Source organism: Marmota flaviventris, chromosome 15, assembly GCF_047511675.1.
Source record: "Marmota flaviventris isolate mMarFla1 chromosome 15, mMarFla1.hap1, whole genome shotgun sequence".
Lineage (NCBI taxonomy): Eukaryota > Metazoa > Chordata > Mammalia > Rodentia > Sciuridae > Marmota > Marmota flaviventris.
In genome coordinates, this window is record NC_092512.1 from 70,556,082 (window position 1) to 70,580,268 (window position 24,187).

At 36.5% G+C, this 24,187-nt stretch overlaps 2 protein-coding genes across 10 annotated transcripts in view; one reads left to right on the forward strand and one right to left on the reverse strand.

The window, feature by feature from the left end:
* Positions 1-5,889, forward strand: part of Cspp1 (centrosome and spindle pole associated protein 1) — a 124,049-nt gene extending 118,160 nt beyond the window's left edge. For all 8 annotated transcript variants that reach the window (XM_071602340.1, XM_071602341.1, XM_071602342.1 and 5 more), the window contains 3 exons: positions 1,224-1,333; positions 3,436-3,571; positions 5,072-5,889. In XM_071602340.1, coding sequence (XP_071458441.1) covers positions 1,224-1,333; positions 3,436-3,571; positions 5,072-5,283 — 458 coding nt within the window. In that variant the 3' untranslated portion in view covers positions 5,284-5,889. The remainder of the gene's footprint in view (positions 1-1,223; positions 1,334-3,435; positions 3,572-5,071) is intronic.
* A 912-nt stretch (positions 5,890-6,801) lies between these two features.
* Positions 6,802-24,187, reverse strand: part of Arfgef1 (ARF guanine nucleotide exchange factor 1) — a 104,989-nt gene continuing 87,603 nt past the window's right edge. For both annotated transcript variants that reach the window (XM_027932826.2, XM_071602337.1), the window contains exons 29-39: positions 23,307-23,437; positions 21,561-21,690; positions 20,509-20,644; positions 20,287-20,425; positions 18,196-18,268; positions 16,924-17,056; positions 13,522-13,661; positions 12,332-12,500; positions 11,064-11,202; positions 9,761-9,878; positions 6,802-8,263 (exon numbers count right to left, since the gene is read on the reverse strand). In XM_027932826.2, coding sequence (XP_027788627.1) covers positions 8,099-8,263; positions 9,761-9,878; positions 11,064-11,202; positions 12,332-12,500; positions 13,522-13,661; positions 16,924-17,056; positions 18,196-18,268; positions 20,287-20,425; positions 20,509-20,644; positions 21,561-21,690; positions 23,307-23,437 — 1,473 coding nt within the window. In that variant the 3' untranslated portion in view covers positions 6,802-8,098. The remainder of the gene's footprint in view (positions 8,264-9,760; positions 9,879-11,063; positions 11,203-12,331; positions 12,501-13,521; positions 13,662-16,923; positions 17,057-18,195; positions 18,269-20,286; positions 20,426-20,508; positions 20,645-21,560; positions 21,691-23,306; positions 23,438-24,187) is intronic.

Genomic DNA, 24,187 nt, shown 5'->3' on the forward strand with positions numbered 1-24,187 from the left:
ATCCTCAGCACCACATAAAAATAAAGTTATCGTGTCCATCTACATCAAAAAACAAGAACAAAAACGTTAAAGGCTGGGGATGTAGATCAGTGGTAGAACTCTTGCCAAGCACGGATAAGACCCTGGATTTGATGCCTAGCACCACAAACAAATTTACTTCTGCTCTGGAAGACACTGTCAAGAGAATGAGAAGACAGGACACAGAAAATATTTGCACAAGACATACCCAGTAAAAGACTTTGATAAAATATGCCAAGAGCTCACCTATAAGAAAACAACAACAACAAAAAGATGGGCAGAAGACTTTCATACACTTCTTCAAAGAAGATATACAGATAAGTGTATGAATAGGTGATTATCATGTATCATTTTAGGAATTTTTAAGTTAAAATGGTTATGGAATGTTGGCTAGAAGGTCAACATTCAAAACAATGATGTTACCACATGCTGGTGAGGATGTTGACCAGCAGGAAATATAATTCATTGCTGGTGTGAAATGCAAAATGGTACAGCCACTTTGAAAGACAAGGTGACAGTTTTGTATAAAAATATAATCTTACCATATGATTTAATAGTAATATTTGTTGGTATTTACTCAAGGGTAAGGAACCCTTATGTCCATACAGAAACCTGTACATGAAAGTTTATAGCGCCTTTATTCATATTTGCCTAAAATAGGCAACAACCAAGATGTGTTTCAGTGGGTAAATGGATAAACTCTGTTCATCAATGGAATACTGTCCAGTGCTATAGAAATGAGCTACCAGTTGGCAGAGGCTGGAAGGCAGTAGAGTCTAGCATACATGATCTCCAGCCCTGTGAAGGTAGGGGAAAAATAACTGCCTAGGTACTATGAAAAGACATGGGAGAACCTTCTGTGTGAAAGAAGTCAACCAGAAAAGGCTATGTTAGTTTAGATGTTGACCTGGGCCTTGGAAGTACTTGCTGATGGGCTTGAGGTGATGGAAATATTCTTCCTTTTTAAAACAGTGCTGAGTCTCAAACTCAGGGTCTTGTACATACTAGGCAAACACTCTACCACTGAGCTACCTCTCCAGCCCTCTGATGGAAATATTCTAGATTGTAGTGATGATTCTCATTTCATGAATTCACTAAAACTCTGTGAACCATGTATACTTACTGGTGTAAAAACAGGCTCTAGATTATGCTCTGGGTAAAATGTTTGAAATGCTTAAAGACTTCTCCCTTGTGTGGCCATTTAGGAGCTTATGGTGAGACTTACCCTGCTATTGAAGATGATGCTCTCCGTCCACCAACACAACTGCCCTCTGCAAGGGAGCGCAGGAGGAACAAATTGAAAGGACTGGACTTCGTATGTATGAATTATTGTGCCCTCCCTCTTTTTTCCGTTTTAAAAGGCAAATGGTCTAGGTTCTGACCCATGATAAATTCCTATGGTCCAATAAAAGAAAGCATTTGCTTTGAAAGTGAAGTGGACATGGTTCTGAATGTAGGCTCTCCCAGCAATTAACTTGATGATCTTATAGCTCCTTAAACTCTGCTGCCTTGACTACCTAATTGCCTCTTGGGGTGGTGGTAAAGTAGAAGCTCTGGAAATGGCACAGAAATCTGTCCTGTGTTAATTCATTACCCCAAGCTTCAATCCTTCCCCCTCTGGAATATATGATTTCAGAAAAGACACTGTACTTATAGAAAGCCTGTTACATTCTCGTAAGAACCTAACTAGGCTATAGGTGTCAACTCCATTTGGATCAAGTGAATTATCCAAGGTTTATGGACAAGAGGAATGAAATTCAAACCCATGTTTTTCTCACTATTCCACAGCTTTCTGATGCAGTCAGTAACACATACAGTACATACATGTTCCAGTGTTGTCACTTTCTCATTGGGTAGGCAACTTTCGGCAGTTTTCTTAAATTCTGTGTGTTTCCTTCTCTATGACCTGAAGATAACAAATGTTGACGCATTTAGTACTGACCCAGGTATGCCAGGAGCACTCAGCAAAAAACAGATGCTGCTGTGAATTAGCATTGTTATACATATAGCTTTTCAGGTAGCAGAAATTTTGTTGCCTAGCAACCACTTATTTACTTGGGTCTCTACATAGATTTGCCTTTTCCAGATATTTCATTATGAGATCTTATTTGATCATTTGTGACTAGCTTCTTTCAAGTATGTCAGTACATGATTCCTTTTTGTTGCTGAATAATCATTCTGTGTTATGTATAGTCCACATCTTGTTTATCCATTCCACAGTTGATGGATGTTTGGATTGTTTTCACTTTGGGGCTGTTATGACTAATGCTACTATTATTATTTTGTTTTCTCTTGAGTACACACCTAGAACCGTTGGGTTTTATGGTAACTCTATATTTAGCATTTTGAGGAATTGCCATTGTTTTCCAAAGCAGCTGCTCCATTTTACACTGTAAACATTTTACATTGATAAAATGGCTAGCACATAACTTATTTCCTGACTTTATTATAGCCATCTACTGAGTGTGAAGTGGTATCTTAGTTTTGAATTGCATTTCCCTAATGACATTGAACATTGTCTCATGTGCTTCTTTGAAGGTATGTCTATTCAGATCCTTTGCCCACTTTCAAATTGTTTTTATTTTTGTATTATTTTAAAATAATTTAAAATTGTATTATTTTTAAACATTCTGACTATAAGTCTTGAAGCAGATGTAAGATGTGCAAATATTTTCTCCCATTTGACAGGCTGTCTCTCTTACTTTCTTGGTAGTATTGTTTTAGAAGTTTTAAATTTTGATGAGGTTCAATCTTTCATTACTTGGGCTTTTGATGCCTTATGTAAGAAACCATTGCCTAACCCAAGATCATGAGAATTTGTTTTATAGTTTGCTCTTAATGCCATTTATTCACTTTTTGGGGCGTTAGGGATTGAACTCAGGGGCACTTGACCACACCCTTAGTCCTACTTTATACTATACTAAAGTTGCTTAGAGTCTCACTTTTGCTCAGGTGATCCTCCTGCCTCAGCCTCCTAAGCCACTGGGATTACAAGTATGTGCCACCATACCCAACTCATTGATGCACTTTTAATTTTGTTTCAGATCATTTGTTGAATCCCCCCCTCCCCCGCCCAGGCCCCCTTGCATTTTGTTTGCTCCCTATCCAAAAACTTAATAATTTCTTTCTAGATTTTTATTTCTCCTGCCAGAACTTTACTATCTTCAATCTGAGCCCATTGGTACAGGATTTTTTCCTTTTAGACCCTGTAATTGCCAGTCTGTATCCAGTTTAGCAGCATTTCTGTTATTACAAATGCTGTATCTTACCCCTGACTATAAAGTCTGTATGGATGAACATAAGAATCAGAATATAAAAGATCCATGTTTTGTTTTATTCTTACATTTATTGAGAGTAAGGACATACTTTGATTAATTATATTAATGAGTGTTTATGAAGTGTTTTTTTTAATTACAGGATAACAATCCTAATATACCACCAGATGGTCTCTCTTTAAAATCTGTCTCCAGTATTAATGTTGATCAGCTTAGAATGAGAAATGAGGAACGAATGCGAAGACTAAATGAACTTCAGAATAAAAATAATAATGCAGGTAAAAGCTTAGTGGCCTATGAAAAATCCTGTAAGAACCCTTACACCTTGGCTTTCACTGATTGCTGAAGTCCTTTGAGCTGTGTGGCTTACATTACAGTAACTATCCAGCAAAACTAGACATCAGCTAACTAATTTTACATCAGATTCTTTCTACTAGGCAAAGTATCTATTTCAGACTAGATTCTAAACAGTTAAAATAGTTTTTGCATATGAAATATGTTCAAGTTTTGTTTTCAGCAGGGAAAATGCAGATGGTAACTAAAGTGAGAGATTATCAGAAATACTTTTGAGCTTTTAAATAATACATTTTAAAGATAATACAGATAGATTGGTATAGTACTGAGAAAATTTACCTTTTTTAAAAATTTGGATTTCTGGTCCATAGACAAAGCACTGTAGCTTCAGGCTGGTATTTTCTCAAGTCATAGTAGACTTCATTATGAGTGGACTCTGATGACTTACAGGTTGAATGTTGTCATGGAGCACATGAGACAGAGCAGTTTACCTTAAACAGCTGCCAAACTCCTCAGCCTGCCCTGTCGTGCTATTAGTCACCAGCATAATGGAACAACTTTTAATAATTATTAGCTTTAGCAAACAGTAGAGTGGTCTTTTTGGAGAATATCTTTAGTCATACTACGTTGTAGTAACTTACTTTACATCTATTAAGACATTATTTATGGAAAAATGTAGAATAGTAGGAATGTCTTTTTAGCTAAAAGGCATTTTCTATACTGAGTACTGCCTCTTAATTCAGTTTATTGGTTCTAAAAGAAACAAATAATAAAGACGTAACAGATATATCTGGGAAAGAACATTTTAAGATTCTACTATTGTTGTTGTTGTTGAGGTTTTTCATTGTCTAAACTATTTTTTATTTAACACTATCCTTTCAAACAGGAACTTTTTGGTACGATGTGGATTGACTGATCACTAAATTGCACATCTCTCTTTGCTGGGCTAATCGTTCACAGACCAGGAGATGTAAAAAAAAAATTTTTTTTTTTTAAATAAAGAAATTGACATCATGGGGTAGGAAGACAGATTTTCCTATTATACCTAATAATTCCAATACAGATATGGAAGTACAATCAAATTCAAATAATGCACCTTCTTCAAGTTAGGTATAAGAATGGAAATAATTTTCTCCCAATAGTGCTTTCCCCAAAATGACTCTTAATTTCCATATAGCAGCATTAACTATGCCAACATGCTTGTGCTTCTGTAGTCAGTTTAATGTTTGGTTGAATCACCTTTGATCTATTTAGAAGCCCCCTGGATGCTAGTGTTATGGAGTCCGTTTAGTCAGTTGATCATATTTTCCCCCACAATTCTGGCCTCTTCCTGGGCCTGCTCTGCTGCCTCCGGTGTGTATGGGAGGGTTCAAAGAAAACATTCCAGTTCAAAAGACATTGTGGGAGAATGCAGAGCTGTAGTAGGCTAGACTGTAGGCAGCCTGTGTTTGTGTCACCTCAGTTGTATCTCTTGTCTCCTTTAGATGACGACAGTTCAATAGTGGACCCTGATGACATCATGAGACACATGGGTGATGATGGATCAAACTCTGTAGCCACTGAGCCCTGGCTCCGCCCTGGCACTTCAGAAACACTGAAACACTTCATGGCAGAACAGCTGAACCAGGAGCAGCAACAGGTTCCTGGAAAACCAGGCACTTTTACTTGGCAGGGCCTGTCTACTGCACACGGTTAAAATAAATGTGTATTGAACCCTGTAGTGCCTTTTAAGGTGGAAAGAATGTTAAATCTATACCTTTAATAATATGTCCTACCTGAGAGTTAATTACTTAAGGTCCATCTGTATTATTTTTCCATGTGATGTATATGATGTATATTATGTACATAAATAAAAGGCCATGATTGGTTTATATGATAGAATTGTATAGAATTATTTTGCTCAATTTTTCCATAAAATCAGGGTGGTAATGAACTCTTGGATTCAACTACCATATGTGCATTATTTTAAATTTCTGCTTGTCCTTAAGGCAGATAAAATGTGTACTGTAAATCAGAATATCCTGTTACTTGCACATTTGCCATTGTTATCTATTTAAAATAACACATCTGTGACTATTCTGGTTAATATAAAAGACAAACATACAAGTTATTTTCATGTCAACTACTGACTCAGTAGAAATTAAGGAAACTGTAATTATTTTACTCCTGTGAGCCATGCACTAAATGTTATGTCTTTCTGCCGCTCTTATGCCAGTGCTTAAAAAGGGGTACTCTCTGTCTCAAGTTACTAATTTATATGATTCAACTACTACTTGACAGAAATAAATTATTTTTCTTACCACTCTGTTTCTTATTTTAATGGGAACTGAGGTTGGTTTCTAGAGGCTGGAGAGGTAGGAACACCAAAGGTGAAGTGAAGGACAAAGACTGAAGTTTTGCTCCACCACCATGGACCCTTATCTAAAAGTCAGTTTTTCTAATCATTCGTTAAGTGGTACTTATTCAAATTCTGGAAAATAATTCTTAGTTGGAGTCAGGTCTTCAGCACTCACCATGACAGGCACCACTTCTCCAATAGTTTCCATAGTTATCAGTGGCAAACAAGATCAGAAGTTTGCCACAACTGTGAAATTACAGGTAAATTTTATATTCAGTGTGCTGATCTTACCTTTGCTTGCTTTATTATTAAAGACTTATATCATCAGTATCTGATAGTCCAAAGACTTGTGTCCTCTGGGGAGAGTCCTGATACCATAGCAACAATAAATTGCCAGGCTGTGTGAAGCACGTAATTACCCTCAGACCAGAAGGTCCTGGTGGCTCCCTGCCACTCTCAGCTCTAGCATCCCATCCATCTGGGCTTGAATCAGAGCTGTCTTACCAGTAATAAATACGGTACATGTACAAATGCATGTCCCAAGACGACATGAAAGTGAAGAAACCAAAAACTTTCCCTGTTTTTTAACACAACCCTCAAAGTATACTGACATACTCCATTTTCTTTAAAGCCATTCACCACATAACATTAACTGACTCTTAGGGGATACAATCTCGACATTGTGAACTGCTCCAAAGGGAACTTGAGCTTTTTCTCTCAGCTTTCAAAAAAGGTAGTGCCTTATTTGGGTTATTAGTGAATTTACACAAAAAATTATGAATATACTATGGCTTACAGAGCAGTGTGTGTGGGAGAATCTAATAGTCTACTCATACTTTGGCTTTTAAGGAAAAAAATAAAACATGGGGCTGTGGGTTATGCAGGTTTTCATTGCACTAATGAAATAATTCAAAAACTTTATTGACCTATAACCTGATTAGAATATGCCAGATGAGAATATTGTACAGAAAGTTGTACAGAATTTTTTACATAGAAAACTTTACATCTGTACCATATACATTTTATCCATCTGAAAAAATTTTCTACATCCACTTTTAATACGGAATGCTTGACAATCTTGTCTTTAACCATCAGAGCACAATTCACAGTATGAATACAATTCCAGTAAATATAACCTCCCAAACCATGCCAGATTTGTTATTTTAATATATTCAACATTAAATTCTGTACATAGAATAAAATCTACATCAAGCCCCACCACCCAAAAGAAAAGAAAGTGACAGCAACCTAGATTCATTTGCAGTGATTCAAGTTTCTGTCCATGAAGGATCATTCTATTTAATGGCTCATCTTTAAAAGCCCTAAGAGAAGTATATTACAGGTAGTTATTGTCAGTAGGGATATTTTCTACCTTTGCTTTTTCCCCTGTCGTTGATCTTGACAAATGTCAGTCACAACAGCTTCTGGGCATGTCAAACTCAAAATTTCTACCCCCCAAAAAAGGGCAAAACTAAAATTCCACACAAAATAAAGACAAAAAGTTCAACCCAAATGTTTAGTGCATTTGACAAAATATTATGGGTGTTTAGCAATTGGATAAGAAAATAAAGAAATAAAACAATGCAGGAAGAACTATATAATGTTTAAGATTTTTATATTACAGACCTGCATCTCTGTACATTTTTCACAGAAGAATGATTACCAGAATCTCAGATAGCCTGAGTGTGCAAAAATCTTCAGAATAAGAATACCATAGTTGCTAAATATCTTTTACCGTCAACAATAATTCTTTTTCCCCCAACCCCCAATTATAAACATTTTATCCTTCAAAATACAGCTCTCCTGAGTTGTACTTCTTGCAGAAGTTCAATCTTTATATCTATAGTTCTTTGGGTAAGTTTTTCTTCCACACCTGCCAAAAATATGTGGGGCTCTCCCTGCCTCAAAGGACAGGGAAGGACCCATGAGCATAAGCTGACAGAGTTTAAACAGGCTTTCTGCTTATCATGAGCCCAACATGACAAAGAATCCACCAGATCACTAAAAGGGACTGGACTGTTCCAAGTTTTGATTTATAGCTCTAAGCACATTTACCAGTAACCCTCAAACACTGCAATTCTGTGAAACCATTTTTCAGGTAGGAATCCTCAGCTCCAGGGTCCTTTTAAAGAGCAGAGGGATGTAAACACCAACAGAAAAAAATAAGTTCCCATCATTGCTTGTGTAGTCCAAGTTCCTGCTCAGGTGGTTGTGATATCTGAAAAACAACTCCGATTCGCAGAAAAAATCTTCTAAGAACAGCACGAAGTTCAGGAATCAAGTCAAATTGCATAATTTCACATAAGAGAGGATAGTAGAATGATGCGTGAGCTTTAAACTGGGGGGAAAATTAATTTCTCTGTTAGTAGTGCTTACATTACAAATTAGAGAGCCTAAACTGCCTTTGGAGTCAGCTCTTGGGGGTGTGAACTGATTATGGAATATGGAGGAAGGGCTGAGTCTGCCTCAAGCAGTGACTACTTGGATTATGGATTATGGAACTGAAAGACTGAGAAGAATTCAACAGACTCAAAACAAACTCATTTAATTGTCTATCATCATTTTGAAAAACATTTTCTACTACATATCTTTGATAAATTTTTAGTAATTGAGCACCGTCCTGAGTAATTGCAAAAGTATTCTATTTCTTTGTATCAGATATGGGTGATTGAAATTATATCTTTTGTTAAACAAAAAAGGGAATTATTAAAACAATGTTTACATTTCAGGGAAAATTCTACCAAATATTACAATATAAAATATATAAACATTTTCCAGGCAAAGCACATTGAAATTTTTACAGTTCAACTTATATATCTGTACTGAAATCTGCTACAGTTCCCTCATCTCTGAACACTGGTCTGGTTTGTTTTTCTCTCTTCCTGCTCCTCTGTACCCACCACACAGATGGACGCAGGATGACATGTTGTGAGCAAAATACGCAGATAGTGAATTGAGACACTCTGGGGATGGGGGAGAGTTTGGAGTCCTCCAAGCTTTACCTGGCTCACAAATCTGATAGAACACTTCTGGACACAGGGATTAACACCTGATTGCTGAGTGGGATCCCCCTACCTCCACACAGGGTCCTAGGGTTTGAAGTGTCAAGGCAGTGTTCAACTTATTCAGGGGGTCACAGCAAACCTTGTTTCCTTATATTTAAGCTATAAGTTACTATATTCTTTTGAGTAAAATGTGTACTTTTTAAAATATAGTTTTTAGTTGTAATTGGACACAATACCTTTATTATTTTTATGTGGTGCTAAGGATTGAACCCAGGGCCTCGCACGTGTTAGGCGAGCGTTCTACCACTGAGCCACAACCCCAGCCCCATAAAATGTGTATTTCTGAAAACCTTTAAATATGCATTTATTTTTATAGTTACATAAATGTTTTATGTTTCTATTGGTATAAAATTTTTACATTTCACAGCCAGCTCACTAGAGCTCTGTGGTTACGTGGAACCACTAAATACCTGGAGCACAGGCCCAGGGAGCTGATGTAGCCTCAGGTAGAGGGTGCAGTGTAAGGCCATGATGCTGTTGGACAGCTGTTTTAAAAATTGGAGATGTCAATGACTCCAGTGGTCAGGATGGGAATTTCAATGTTGGAGGAGCCCAGGAGTTCATCAAGGTGTCCTAAGGAATTCTGCTTCTTCCCCCAGTGAAACAACTGATGACTATAGAACAAAGCTGAGCAAGGAGAAAGCAAACTGAGGAGGAATGAGGCAGATACAGACGGGCCCAGTGTGCAACAAGGAGTAAGCAGCACGGTTGCTGAGAGTGAGCAACACGGGGCTAGAAACATGACGAGGGACAGGAGGCCTCAGACTTACCCTATTATCACTGATCTTTAGAACTTTAGTTAGAAACAACAGCAGTAAGTTGGTCCAGGCTTCCCGATGGCTTTCTGATGTGAGAGTGAGGAAATAACTCAGTGCTTCACTGCAGACGCTGCAAAAGAAAGGTTTCTTTTTATATAACGTGCATACCTGCTGCTTTGTGTGTTCACTGAGAAAGAATGATTAAGAAAATTAGGGAAGTGAACATTAGCTACTAAGGAACTTGTTAGATCCCACGTGTTTACATTTTTAACTAGTGTCAACATTAACATTTATATTCCATAAATTTAAAAAATCCCAGCAACTTAGGAGGCAGAGGCCAGTCTGGGCATGTTAGCAAGACTGTCTCAAAATAAAATTTAAAAAGGGGCTGAGGTTATAGCTCAGTGGTATAGTGTTCTGGGATCAATCCCCAGTACCACAAAAACAAGCAACAAAACTAATTAGAAACTTTTTAAGTCTTAATGACTTAAAGCCAAGGTTTCAGAGTACATGTAGAAGCTTGATGTCAACAGACCTGGGCTGAAACCTGGGGTGCCTCTTTCCTTCATTGCTTATTAGGCTCCAGACCATTCTGGATCTGAATAGTCTTGCCACAGTAAAATGGGAGAATACAGACTAGGTGATTTCTTAAAATTCTAAAAAGTATTTAACTGGTCTCTAAGAAAACCTACTTAAGTAGACAGAAAACTATGAGGCAGATGACAGTATTCTTTCTAAATGGCATGTTTCATTCTTAGCATGAATTCAAATTTTAGTTGTCACAAAGTCAAACCAATAAAAAACCAAATATTTTTTCAAACTAAATGCAGGAAGGCTGGTAGGCAGGCAGGCTCTCATTTTCACAAATGAATGTTGTATAAAAACGGATTTTCTAATAATATTACGAAGACCTAAAAACTGTTATCAGAAAGTCTCTAAATTTTAGAGATAAAGCTTTCTCCTTCATACTGTGTTAGACATAATCTGCTCATATGCCACCAATTGTATAAGCACATTCATCTAAGCCAGAAATGATGGCACATGCCTATAGTCCCAGACTCTCAGGAGGCTGAGGCAGGAGGATCGCTTGAGCCCAGGATTTTGAGGCAAGTCTGAGCAACACAGCGAAACCCTATCTCAAAAAAATAAGCACATTCACCTGTAAGACTGTATTTAACTTTTGTAGTTGATCTGTAAAATAGGGGCTTCCAGGCCCCAAAGGTTCAGCTACCTTCTTGATCTTGTCATTGTCCCTTTCCTGCTCTGAGCCACGCAGCCACGTGGATCAAAGGCAGTAATCAGTCGAGAGTCTTACTTTAAAAGCCTCTGCTGGACCTCTTCCCAGGCACTGACCCGGCTCTCATCCATGTACATCCGGAAGAGAATGCGCAGCCCACAGGCCAGGCTGCTTGTCTCCTGCTTAAGAAGGTTGGGCTTGGACTTGCCTTTGAAGCCTGCAGAAAGGGAATGTTTCCAGGATTAGACTGGAAAGGTATTTTACTTAAAAGCAAACAGCCCGTTGGGAGGCAAATTCTCTGTGCATTCAACTGTTGGCATCAGATGTCTATAAAGCAGGACTGCCCTGAACCACAGCCCTGGTGCCCTTACAGAGCTGATATAAGATTTAGAACAACTTGTGGCCCTGGAAAGTGGAACCCTTCAAATGAACTACATCTGAAACCCTGCAGTCAAAGCTGCAGAAGTACAATGAGGTCTGCCAGTGGAAGGGCTCCCACATGAACACTGGGTGGGGTGGAGGAGGAAGAGGAATACTGTTTGAATACCAGAGGTGCAAAGGGTACAGTATGTGTGGAAACAAGAGGCCTAGTCACTTTTGCAGGAACAGTCCCAATAAAATGGTGGCAATAAGGCGAAGAAAGGAGAAATTAAAAATAAGTACAATCTGTTCCTTCTGGAAGTTAGGTTATAAAAAGAAAAGGATGCAAAAGGCATTTTACATTAAATAAGCAAATGTAAAGCACCAAGCACTCTATTTGATGCAAAATTTGATGTTAAGTAAACATCAGCTCCCTTATTTTTCCGTATTTTGCTGTTTCTGTGTTGTTCTAATAGGTACCAAATAACTATTTCTTACATAAAAAATTAACAATGTCAATGTACTTGATAAATTAACAAATTTAAATAAAAAGTAAGCTTTATCTAAAACAAATACACCTCCGGATCCTAGTACATTCACGTCTGTCCTGAGGTATGGCCAACTCCCAAATAAAAAGAAGTCAAGTATATATGCCAGATTTCATGGGCAGGGTCTTCACACATCATTTTTCTTTATAAAAGGACAGCTTTTTATTTTGCTGATGAGTATCAATAGGAAGGCCCACGTTGGATTAACAAGATGAAAGAACAATCAGTCAAATTAGTCAGTTAAGAAGGGAAGAGGCTAAACACAGGGGAAATGAATCCACTCAGGTCGTTATTTGGGTTATTGTTGACTAGAAAGAACCAATTACATGACTATTATTAACAGACCTGAAGTGAATAATCTGTGAGTCCGGATAGTGCACACACCTCCAGCATATCCTTTCACAGTGAACAGGACCATGTGGGACCTGAGCAACTTACCTGCTTTCCACAGAGCAGTTCTCTGTTCATTGTTGGAATTGAATGCTTTTGCAAATCTATGTGACTCTAATAAGCAGTCTAGTAGTTTAAAAAGTTGCTGTGATGTTAAAAAACGGTACATTCCTTGGTCTTGTGTATCAACTCGAACATCGAAGTCCACTGCATCTCTCTTTGAAAAACAAACCATCACAGCACCATCATCACAATTTTAGTAAATTTAACACTGAATATCCTCCCTCAAAAACCTGTTTTCATGCAAGACATGAAAACTCAATCTGTTCTATCTTAGAAGAAAAAAGGGAACTGTCCACCTTCTGTTATGCATCCTGATCACCAAGCACCCCTCCAGGCCCTATGGTCACTGGTCACTATGCCTATTTCCAGTCCTTAGGGTTCCCCCTTCTCTTCTCAACCACAAACTTCAACAAACTCCTACTACAATATACCAACCTTTTGGTATCTGGATCCCACACGTTTTGCCCTCTCTGTTTACCATGAATGGACTCTGGATGGTGCCTTCTCTACACGAGGTACCATCCCCAGTCACTCAGAAATACTGCTTTAGCAAACCCCCACTCCACACCTGCCACCACTCAGGTTTTCTCCCCACTAGAAAACTCTCATTATATATAACACATATTGCCATACTGCCCAACAATGCAACCCTCTCTCGACCTCTCACGCTTCCTCCTCCAGCTACCACCCCGTTTCTCTCTGTACCCTCTTCACAGCAAAACTCCTGGACACAGTTAACAATGTTTGCTGTCTCCAATGCTCTCCTTTTGTACATATTTCAATTACTCTTTTGTCTTCAGTGTAAAACACTGACACACTGTCAAGGTCACCACACCCTCCAAATTTATAGAGAGCAATTCTCAGGTGTAATATTATTTGACTTGTCCAGAGCATCAGATCACATCCTTCTGAAAACTTCTTTATTCGACTTCAAGTATGACACTGACAGTTAACTTTCCCAAATTCCCTGATTCTCATTCTTAGTCCCTGACCCTCCTCCCTGCTGCAGCCATTCAATGCCTTGTGATATCAACCACTCTTGAGGTTTACAGTGACGTCTCTGTGACGAAGGTCCTCCAAATTAAATTCCTAGTCTGGCCTCTGCTTTGAAGCCCAGGCCAGTATCACTAACCTCCTTACTCCTACACATAACGTGGCTCTGTTAGGGTCCTTACCTGGGCTGCAGCTAAGTTTTCCGCATCTTCCTTCTTACTTGTGGCTGGGAAGAACACAATGTTGTCGATGGTCTGGATAAGTTCCAGCTGCACAACACATTTAATCAACAGGGCAGCAAACAATTTTTGTTCTGGAAATTCTGTGAGGAAACCCCCCCCAATGCACATGCAAACAAAACATTATTTTGAATCCTTCATAATTTCTATGACATTACAATGCTAAGGAAACATTTAATATATATGCAGGTAACCTGCACATATCACACTGAAAAGGACATACTGCTTTAGTACACAGGCATTAATGTTTAATCAATATCTAGATACATCTCAGAAAAGTAAAAGTTTAAATAAGCAAAAATACCCTACATGATTTAGGATAGTGAATATGGGTCAAGCTGGTTCTACCACCAATTTTGAAAAAACATTCAGGATATTCTTGAAATAAATGTAACAAATGAATAAAAACATAAAAATGTAAATAGCATTTACTACAAACCCAAGTCTCACCTTTGAAAATAAGTAATATACAAACCTGGACCATAAAAAAACAATAGGAACCAGATCTACATGAGATAGGAAGTAGGACAGCCAAGGATTTTGATCAAACTATGCGTAAGTTTAGCCAAAGAATATTTCATTTGAGTTTAGATTAGTAGTTGTGGCTAAACCTGTCTTATTTTCAAATGGATCCAGCAGTAAACAAGTTATAAAAAGTTATGCCAAGTACATTACTACAAAAATAACCAAATAAAGAAAGCTTGGGAGGCTGAAGCAGGAGGATTGTGAATTCAAAGCCAGCTTCAGCAAAAGCAAGGCAGTAAGTAACTCGGCAAGACCTTGTCTCTAAATGACTTCTTTTCTTTTTCCTTAGCTGTAACACAAGTTACATTCCTCTATGCTGAACAAATTTGCTCTACAGGGCAGTTCTGACAACCCCCCAACCTTGAGGACAATTTCATTAGAAGAATGTTCCATTTCACTGACCATGCAGATACAGAAACATGAGGTTAGGCAAGAAAATTTGGCTGCCACGTTGCTGTGTATGGCAACACTGCCTAGTGGCCCTAGTGAGGGCAGAAAGACCCAGACAACAAGACCACACCTCTATCCTAAAGTCTCAGGGGCAGCTACCTAAGAGGGACAGCAGGTCAATCAGTTTCAAAGTAATGGTTCCAGCTCTGGATAACTTAAAAATCCCTCAGTTTCTTTCTACCATAAAAGGTATTACTACACATTCTCTTTTTCTAAAAGTAATTTAAATTTATTCTTAAAATAAATTTAAATTTAGGGGCTGGGGTTGTGGCTCAGTGGTAGCGCACTTGCCTACCATATGTGAGGCACTGGGTTCGATTCTCAGCACCACATACAAATAAATAAAACAAAGGTCCATCAATAATTAAAAGATATTTTTAAAAAAGTTAAAAGAAATAAATTTAAAATAAATTAAATCGATTCTTATTGAGGTCATTAAAAAAAGGTCCCTTTCCAGATATTTTTAAGGAAGAATGTTACTGCTAGATCTCAAGTTAAAAAAAAAAAAAATTATAACAAAGGAACCCACAGGTCTACAAGGTAGCTCTTCCTAAAGTATAGTCTTCATCTTCCTCTACTACAGTCACAACTGACAAGGTGCACTCCTTCCTTCATGTGTGTCATAAAAGCACCTCAGTCCCTGGGACAAACTCCTAGTATTACTTGACTCCAGAGAGGACTTAGCAGCAGGCAGATGTCTAAGGAGATGTGTCATCTTTAGTTCCAACATGTGCTGCTGGTGGATGTTAAGAGGTTTCAGCAGCACCCAAGCACCTAGGTGCTCCTAGCAACTGAGAGTTTGACAGATAAGGCTGCGCTGTGACTGAACAGGGAAGCTGCCTTGCCACACTTTGTGGCAACTTTTGAAAACTGACAGAGATCCTAACTATAGTCCACCAGCAGGGACCAGAAGCAGGTCTGCGGACAATATCTATTTGGACGAATTCTATTCATAATAAGGCTTGACAGTGCCAAGGTTATATCATGTGACTATTTCACTGGGTCACCACAGGAGAGAAAACAAACCAAACTAGATTTTAACTACATGGGACTGCAGGTACAGAATCAAGACTAGATAGAGCAATGGTGTTTTCTGAAGGTATGTAGAAAAAACTGAGGCAGTTGCCTTTCAGACAGTTGAAGTACTATGCTGCCATTCTCATCAGACAGAGAAACACCCCCTGTAAAAAAGATGCCATGGGCTATAGGAAACAGTTTGATGGTTATTCACAAAGTCAAACAGAGAATGACCCAGTAATTCTACTCTTCATCTGCAGAAGAACTGAAAACAGGTACTTAAGCATTATTTGTACATGAATGTTCACAGCAGGACTATTCACAATAGGAAGGTGGAACAAACTCAACATCCAACAGTGGATGAATGCACAGCCAAATATGGTACCTACATATATAATGGATTATTATTCAGTAATAAAAAGCAATATGTTAGTGATCCATCGTACAATAAAATGAATCTTAAAAACATAATGCTAAGTGAAAAAAGCCAGATACAAAAGGTCAAACATTGTAGAATTCCATTTATATGAAACGTACAGCCAATCCATAAATGAAAGCAGAAAGGTAGTTGCCAGGGGGTAGGGAAGAGGAGAGTAGGGAATGGTTGCACAATGGTCACGGAGTTTCTTTTTTGAGGTGAAAAAGTGTTTGAGAACTAGACAGAGGTCACTGTTGCACAACATACTAAATGTACTAAATGTCAATAAATTGTTTAAAATAGTTGCTGTTTTGTGAATTTAACGTCAATTTTAAAAAAGTACTTAAAGCTGTCCTGTTCTTTTCTAAGGAGATGGCACTCTTCCCTAGGGGTTATTTTCCTGCAGCAAATGAAACTGAACCAATTTAGTAAAAGTGAAGGAGATTCCCCTTTTTTGGGAAAAGGTGAGAGGACTAAAGGTGGCCCTTGGCTTCCTATGTAGATCTGTAGAATGGGCAACAGTGTGGCAAGACTTGATCCTTAGAGGTGGGTGTTCTTGCCTAGAGAGCAGGGGTTCTTTATTAAGTGCCCTGACAGATGGGTAGAAGGTGGCAATGTTGGACCCTATCTGTACAGATAGAAAATGGAGCTGACATATGGAGAGGATGCAGAAGGAAAACCCATGTTCTCAATATAAACATTAGCCAAATGCATTGCTAAAATGCAGAAAAAGCTAATATTGCAAAAGTGTTAGTCTGGTTCTTGGATAAGACAATTTATCTGTCAGTGATGTATGTCCAAGTCGGGGTTGGTACAGTAAAGAAGTGGCTACATAATCAATTATAGCATATGCTTATTAATATAAAAGTAAATTTAAAAGTTATCCCTTAGCTACATAAAGACACAACTTATTTTTACTAAGAGAAATAACTCACTTGCTGTAGATTTAATTTTGCTGACTTCTTCATTCACAGTAGTGACAGAAACCAATGATGCTTGCTGTCTATTATCTGCAGATCTTGGCTGAATAGAATCATGTATATCTACAGATTTCTGTGATATTGTATCCTAATAAATAAAAAAAAATCAATGTTAAGCACACTGAAAGGATGAAAATATTTTCTATTACACCATTCTAAAAAATTATACTGTGTGTATATATTATTTTACAGTGATGGAGTATTATTTTTACCTCTAATTTTAAAAAGTACTCCAAAGTGCACAGCAAGAAAATTCACCTAAGAATTAAAGTTAAAAAAAAAAAAAAAGAAGTATCACTGTTTATTGGCAAAATTTTAGTAGTATAGAGAAGAATACAAGGAAGAAAGGGTAAAAGAAGAAGTGAGTATCAGAAATGGTGGTAGCAGCAGCAATTAGCAGCTCAGGAGACCAGAAGGTGAGAAAGTGCTATAGCATTTGGAGAAGTCTGTGAGCCAGATTTGGAAGCACCCTGTGTCACCACTTTGGATCCTGGACCAGGCACAGACACAGTGTGGCTTTACCCACATTACCGGATTTAATCCTCACCAGGAGCCTTACTGTGCCCAGAGGGTGAGTGACTTGCTGAAGGGCACAGAACTAGACCCATGAGGAGTCAAGATTTTGTATGGACAGAAACAAAGCCTACACTACAAATTCTATATAGTAGCAGGAGCAAATAAAACATGAGTGCAATTTCATTTTGGGCTTGAAATAGATGTCCTAAGAAGTGGTGGGATCTGTGATGAATAAGTAGCTTCCCCAGATCAGCCATGGAGCAATGTGGGCCCTGTATACCAGTTGTCATAGTTCCCAAGAAAAATTCATCAGAATGTTATTTTTCTGTAAAATCTAAGTTTCAATTGTTGACAATTTCTTAGAAAATTTAAAAGCTGTGGGGAACAAGTCAATGGGTATTACTTTGCTATATTATGGTCTCCTGGGCTTAACATTCAAGGGCATTAGTAGAAATTTGAATAAGGCCTTTTGTTTCAGTGATTAATAATTACACTGTGGTTGTGTAAGACATCTTTTTTTTCCCCCTCAAGAAAAAAAACAAAAAACTAAAATGGTTTCAGCATTTTTTAGAAGGCATCATATTTGCAAATTAAACACACTGAACAGGTGTGTTGTCACAGTGATAGGAACAAGGAACAAGACTAGCACACTTACATGCAGAATTTTACCCCTGATAAAAGTACTTTTACCCCTGATAAATAACTACTTACCAACTGCTTGTCACTCACGGGTGATGGAGGTGGGGGAGCAGTTTCTCCAGAAGTAGGACGCCAGGTCAGAAGCCTTTGAAAAAACAAAATCACAACAATCACTGGGAGGGTATGCCACATTACACGTTCATCGTATTTTGAAAAAAACATGAATGTGTCACAAGACTATGCTGAAAAGCATCTAGTAAAAAGTTTATAGTATGTATTTCTAAAAGTAGTTAAGTAGTACCTAATTAGTAGCATCTAATATATTAGAAGGATAATCTGGTTATCAGTTTTACTATAAAATACACTTTGTGAAAAGTTTCAAGAACTATTCTGAGTATTACTTTCTTTAAATATTTTCCAAGGCAAGATTTAAAACCTTTTAAGACTTTTCAAAAAACTTTATAGAATTAAAAAAAATCATAGAACTCGTCAGAGTCTATTAAAAAGTGTAAAAACACATAAATTAACATTTGGCCCAAATGAGAAACTAAGTTGCCAATCTCATATTAGGTGTATAAAATGGAAACATGATTAAGAGTCAAGTTCTTGTTTCTGAGGAGGAGCCTGTGAGGAATGGGGTAGAAAAGTCAGCCAACAGATCACTGCAATTCAATATGAAATGCAGTACAGATATTTTTCTATTAAGATGTTATTAGATGATACTTAATGTCATACACACACACACACACACACACACACACATATACACATACCGATATATGTGTATATGCAGTCCTGAAAATGTAACTTATTACAACAGATCTAATTCTTACACAAAATAATGTAGGGGCTGGAGATGTAGTTCAGTGATAAAGCTCTTGCCTCACATGCACAGGCCCTGAGTTTGATTCCCACTATTTCAAATATATAAAAGTAAAATTGCAAACAAAAAAGAATATACAGCCCAGTTAGTTTTTGTAAACATGTCATAGTGACAACTGCAAAGCAAGAATTCATATTACCTTTGACATAGGGTCACAGGTCATAAACTCTGACAGACATGCATTATTTGTCAGTTATTCACATTGTTCTAACAAAAATTGTACCACAAAAATAAGAAAAATTACCCAAAATCTAGAAATAGGTGGGAAAAAAAAAAAAATCACTGTGTGCCCTTTCAGAGTCACCCTACCTAGAGACTGCTTTTTTAGGAGTATATTTCTTCTGTTTGAAGTACTACTAATTATGATATTTACAAGGAAATTATAACACTGCAAACATATAGAATGCATTTCAAGAAGCTTAAAAATCTGGACTAATTACTAATTCTCATATATGGTTTTAAATCAGTAAATATCCACGTGTCTACTTAATAAGATGTTTTAAAGAAAAATCTATCTGTAGATTTAAAAATGATAAATATAAGGTAAAACTACATACAGACAAGACATCTCCAAGATTGAGCTGGCCAGTAAGCTCTAATCATCAGTCCTACAAATAATCCAGGTGCTAAATAGCCAAACTCTGTCTGAATTTCTCCCCCACCAATAACAACTATCTCATTATAATTCAATTCCAAACATATCCCTTAAAAACAAATGGTAACTTATTGTAAAACACAATACTCGGAAAGATTTTCTTTAGATATTAAATCTACAGTAACTGAAATATATGTTGAGGAGGGAAGCTTTCTCCCCTTGAATTAAAAATTACCACTTGGTGTGATGTGTACAAATAAAATCTTTTAAAGTCAGTGGAGTCATTCCATTATGACCCAAGATTTTGGTTCATAAAAAATTCAATTCAGCTGGGTGTGGTGGCACACGCCTATAATTCCAGTAACTCTAGCAACTCAGGAGGGAGAATAGGGGGTTCAAAGCCAGCCTCAGCAAATTAGCAAGACCCTGTCTCAAAACAAAAAAGTAAAAAGGGCTAGGGATGTGCCTCTGGATATTTTATCCCTGGTAATCCCTCCCTTAAAAAAAAAATTCTTATATTTGAATGGTTATACAGGAATGCGATTTATTAATAAAACTGAATTCATGTAACACTGAGCATGATTACAAGGATTTTCATTATATAAATCACTAGTTACTATCATACTTAAAACACTGCTATAAGCTCATTCAATACACAAATACAAAGTTGCAATAGTTTTCTTACGCATGTGGGATTGTGGTTTTGAAGATATCCAGTGTGCAGTTACAAGTTTTATCCCAGATTTCTAGTGTAAATTTTTCACCATTCAGAATAACCACATTCTCTAAGCAGTTTGTACCAGATCGAGCTAACTGTTCATTGTCTAGAAAAGAAAAGTGAACAATTCATGTTTATATTACCAGATTCACATGTAAACACTGTGTCACACAGATGTTATAGACCTACCTTGCTGCACACACCAGTATAGCTGGGCAAAAATATCATCCAAAAGTACATCACTGAGCACTTCCAAATACTGGGTAAACACATCACAGATTGCGTAAAGTGCATGATTGCAAGTTGTTGTCATCCACTCAGCTTTCTGGGGGGGGCGGGGGGAAGTCATTACATTAAGGTCATACCATTCATCAACTACAAGAATTAAGAGAAATGTGTTTGCATATTTAAAACATGATACTGTCAGCACTCCTTTCAGGTCACTTAAATTCCTTTACAACACTGTACTCATTTCAATATCTGATATCTATCTATCTATATCTATCTAATCTATGTATCTATGAAATAACTCTGCTAATTTCTGCACTGTTTGGATTGTTAGAAAACTATCACTGACAGTGTCCTGACATTAACATTATGATTTCTGAAACAGTTCCATAGCTGGCCTTGCTCTAGAGTATATCAGAACAATGAAATAAAGAAGAAAAAGAATTTATGCTAGTGGCATTAGCACAGATTTAAAAACTGACTGTCCTGAAGTACTTCAAAACACCATAAAAGTTAAGGTTTATACAAAATAAGTAATTTCCTTCTTTCCAAACATAAAGGGTAAATGCAAAAGTCTGTACTTAATAATGCTATATTAGAAAAATAGAAAAATTTAAGCTATCTTTCTATACTGCCTTAAATGCATACTATAACTGGTTTATAATAAAATACATTGAAATAAATACAACAAATTTTACTCAATTCAGAATAGAAAGTCACAATGTAATACTAAAGAAAGTTATTGGTGTTTTATAGTTGTAATATCAAAATGTGGAAAAGAAACAAAGTTTAAAAGAAAGAATGAAAACAAACAAACAAAAAAATCGTTAACTCACATTCCCAAGTAGTGTTCTTATTTATAAAGACATACTAATTATCTCTCATGACTTAAAGAAAAACTTCCTAGAAATTCTTCTCTGTTCAGTGTGTTTAATTTGAAACTCTAAAATGTACTGAGTGAAAGTATTAAGAAATTTTAACTTGATTAAAATGAAGATTTTGTGTACTCTTACCTCTGTCTGCTGTTCTGGCAATTTCATATTGTCAAATATTCTGAAAACAATTCTAAATAAATCTTGCCACCAGTGTTTTTCATAAGTGTGGCCATATGTTTTCATTATTTCAAACATTACTGTTAAACCCCTAAAATGACAAAACATGATTAGGAAACCTATAATACAAAAAAAAACTCACCCTCTTCCTAAGACAGTTTTCTCTAACACAAAACTATTAAAATCAGAAAGTTTAAAACTGGTCTTTAACATATGATATTGGATTTTATGAAATTTAAGTTGTAAAACAACAGGATTCCTTAGGATACATCATGCAGGGAAAAAACTTGAAAGGCCCTGGCTGTACATTTCTTTTTTATATTACTTCCACCCCTCCCCATTCCACAGCACTTGAAACTTATCTTTCCTAAAATAAAACATTAAATTGTTTGATTTTTTTTCCATGTTACTCTTTGCTGGCAAAATTTAAGTATTTTTTCAGTTTAGAAATGGTTTTTGTTTTCAAAAATCTGATGGTCAGCCACAACAAAAATTTCTTTTGAAATTTTTGTTCCATAAGGAAGGACTGTACACAGTCTAGCTTACTTGCTGCTATGCTTGCTCTCCATGGCCTAGAACACATCTGGTACCTGGGTTCTCAATAAATATCTGTGATACAAATGTTGTAAAATGACATGTATGTTCAGTCCTACAGCAAATTCACAACATTCATATCTGATCCCTAAGACACCTACTGTGTTACACATGCAGTGGTACACACTGTATAAGAAACTTTGGGAAAGATACAATCTTCCACAGGAAAACAGACCCCTGTGATGTTAGACTTATAGTTCCCTCCTTATACTCTAACAAGACTCCCTCTGTCTCCATCTGCTGAGATTGAAGTCCATTTCCTTCCCTTCAAGGTAAATGAACATTACCACCTCCCATGACTAAGGTGGGTAAGAAGATGTGGGCCATCCTGATTTTCTTCCCCCAGGCTCCAAAGTAAACACAGAAATCAATAGCATCCAAGAACTTTTACTGCTTATGTTTTTAAAAACTTATATTTAAAAAGATATAAAAATATATAAATATTTAAAAAAATAGTAGCTGGTGTAGGAAGAAAGAATATCTAGGATTCTAGGTTAATTACTTTATCCTAAATCTATAGAACTATGAGAGAATCAAATGAAAATGCATATAAAAGTTCTTTATAATTACAGACTTTGGATTATTTATTTCCTAAGAATTTGTTATAAATAAAGCTATAAAAATAAAAAGTTTCTTAGGCCATAACTCAAATTTAACTTTGGTGAGTGTGGCTCTGATGTAAGGGGAAGGAGATACATTCTTTTATTGAATTTCTATAATTTGGTACAATTTTGAACTATTTTTATAATTTCTTTAAAAATCTGATAAAGATACAAGTACAATAATTAATAATTCTTCCTGAAAAGAAGGTGAGATATCTAAAAGGGATTTTGTTTAATAGAAAGTTGTACTCATGATGGGATTAAAGATTTGTTGAGATATTAAGACATGAAAATTGGCCATTTCAATTTAGGAAAAACTGTACTCATATAACACATTTTAAAATCATGTTACTACATTATGCTAATATACCTTTAAAATCTGTCTAATAATTACTATATTTGATAAAACACAATTTATATATAGTCTTTAACTGTGAACTTGTGTTCACATAAGAAAGGTTAAAGTCAAAATAAATCCTTCAAAACTCGAATTTCAAATACTGATTGTTACCTGGTTCTTACATCTAATTTGCATCTATTGATGATACAGGATAACTCAAAGAGAATTGGGAACCATCCTCTCACCCACACCCTGTCTTCAGGCGCCACATTCATATCATCACTTGTGTATTCCTTGAAAGCCTTCAGTAAGAAAGGTAGGATTATTAAAGGCAAAACAAAATACCTTCATATTCAGCACATTATTTCTCAAGAAAAAAAATTAAATGCTCTACCAATCAAAAGTGAGCAATTTAATAAACAATAATTTATAAAAAGATGAAGACTATAGTTGTCTATAAAGAACACTGTGCTAAAATCCAAAAATTGGCTTTACCTTCAACTGCAGTAGTTCTCTACATTATTAGCCTGGCTTATTCAGGTCCCATTTTTATTATTTAAATAATTATAATAACACACAGCTATATTAACTACCTTGGGAAGGTATGAAGGTCAAATGTGTTGATGTATGTAAATAGTACTAAGCAATCCAAAGGTGTAGGTTTTGTACACCGTAAAATCTTATTGCCAAGTCTATGAAGTATCATTTTCTTTATGCTTATAAAGATCGATTCAGATATGCAAGTTAACACTGGCAGCCAGATTATCAATTCAACCTTTAATTAAGAGATTAAGTCTATACTTCTTCAGTTAACCTAATAGTTAACTTCAACTTGAGGTTGTTAACTTCAGTGCTGCTGAACACAGGCAGACAACTAGCACTAAAGGAAATAGCACTTTTTAAAAGTCCTCTGGGCCTAAGTTTCCTTATCTACATAGGGTATAACTCAACCTGTGCCACATAAAGTTTTTATAACAAGTGAATACATATGAAAGAAAAATACTAACATCTTCTATAATGGTAAATAACTATTAATCTTCATAGTTCAGAAT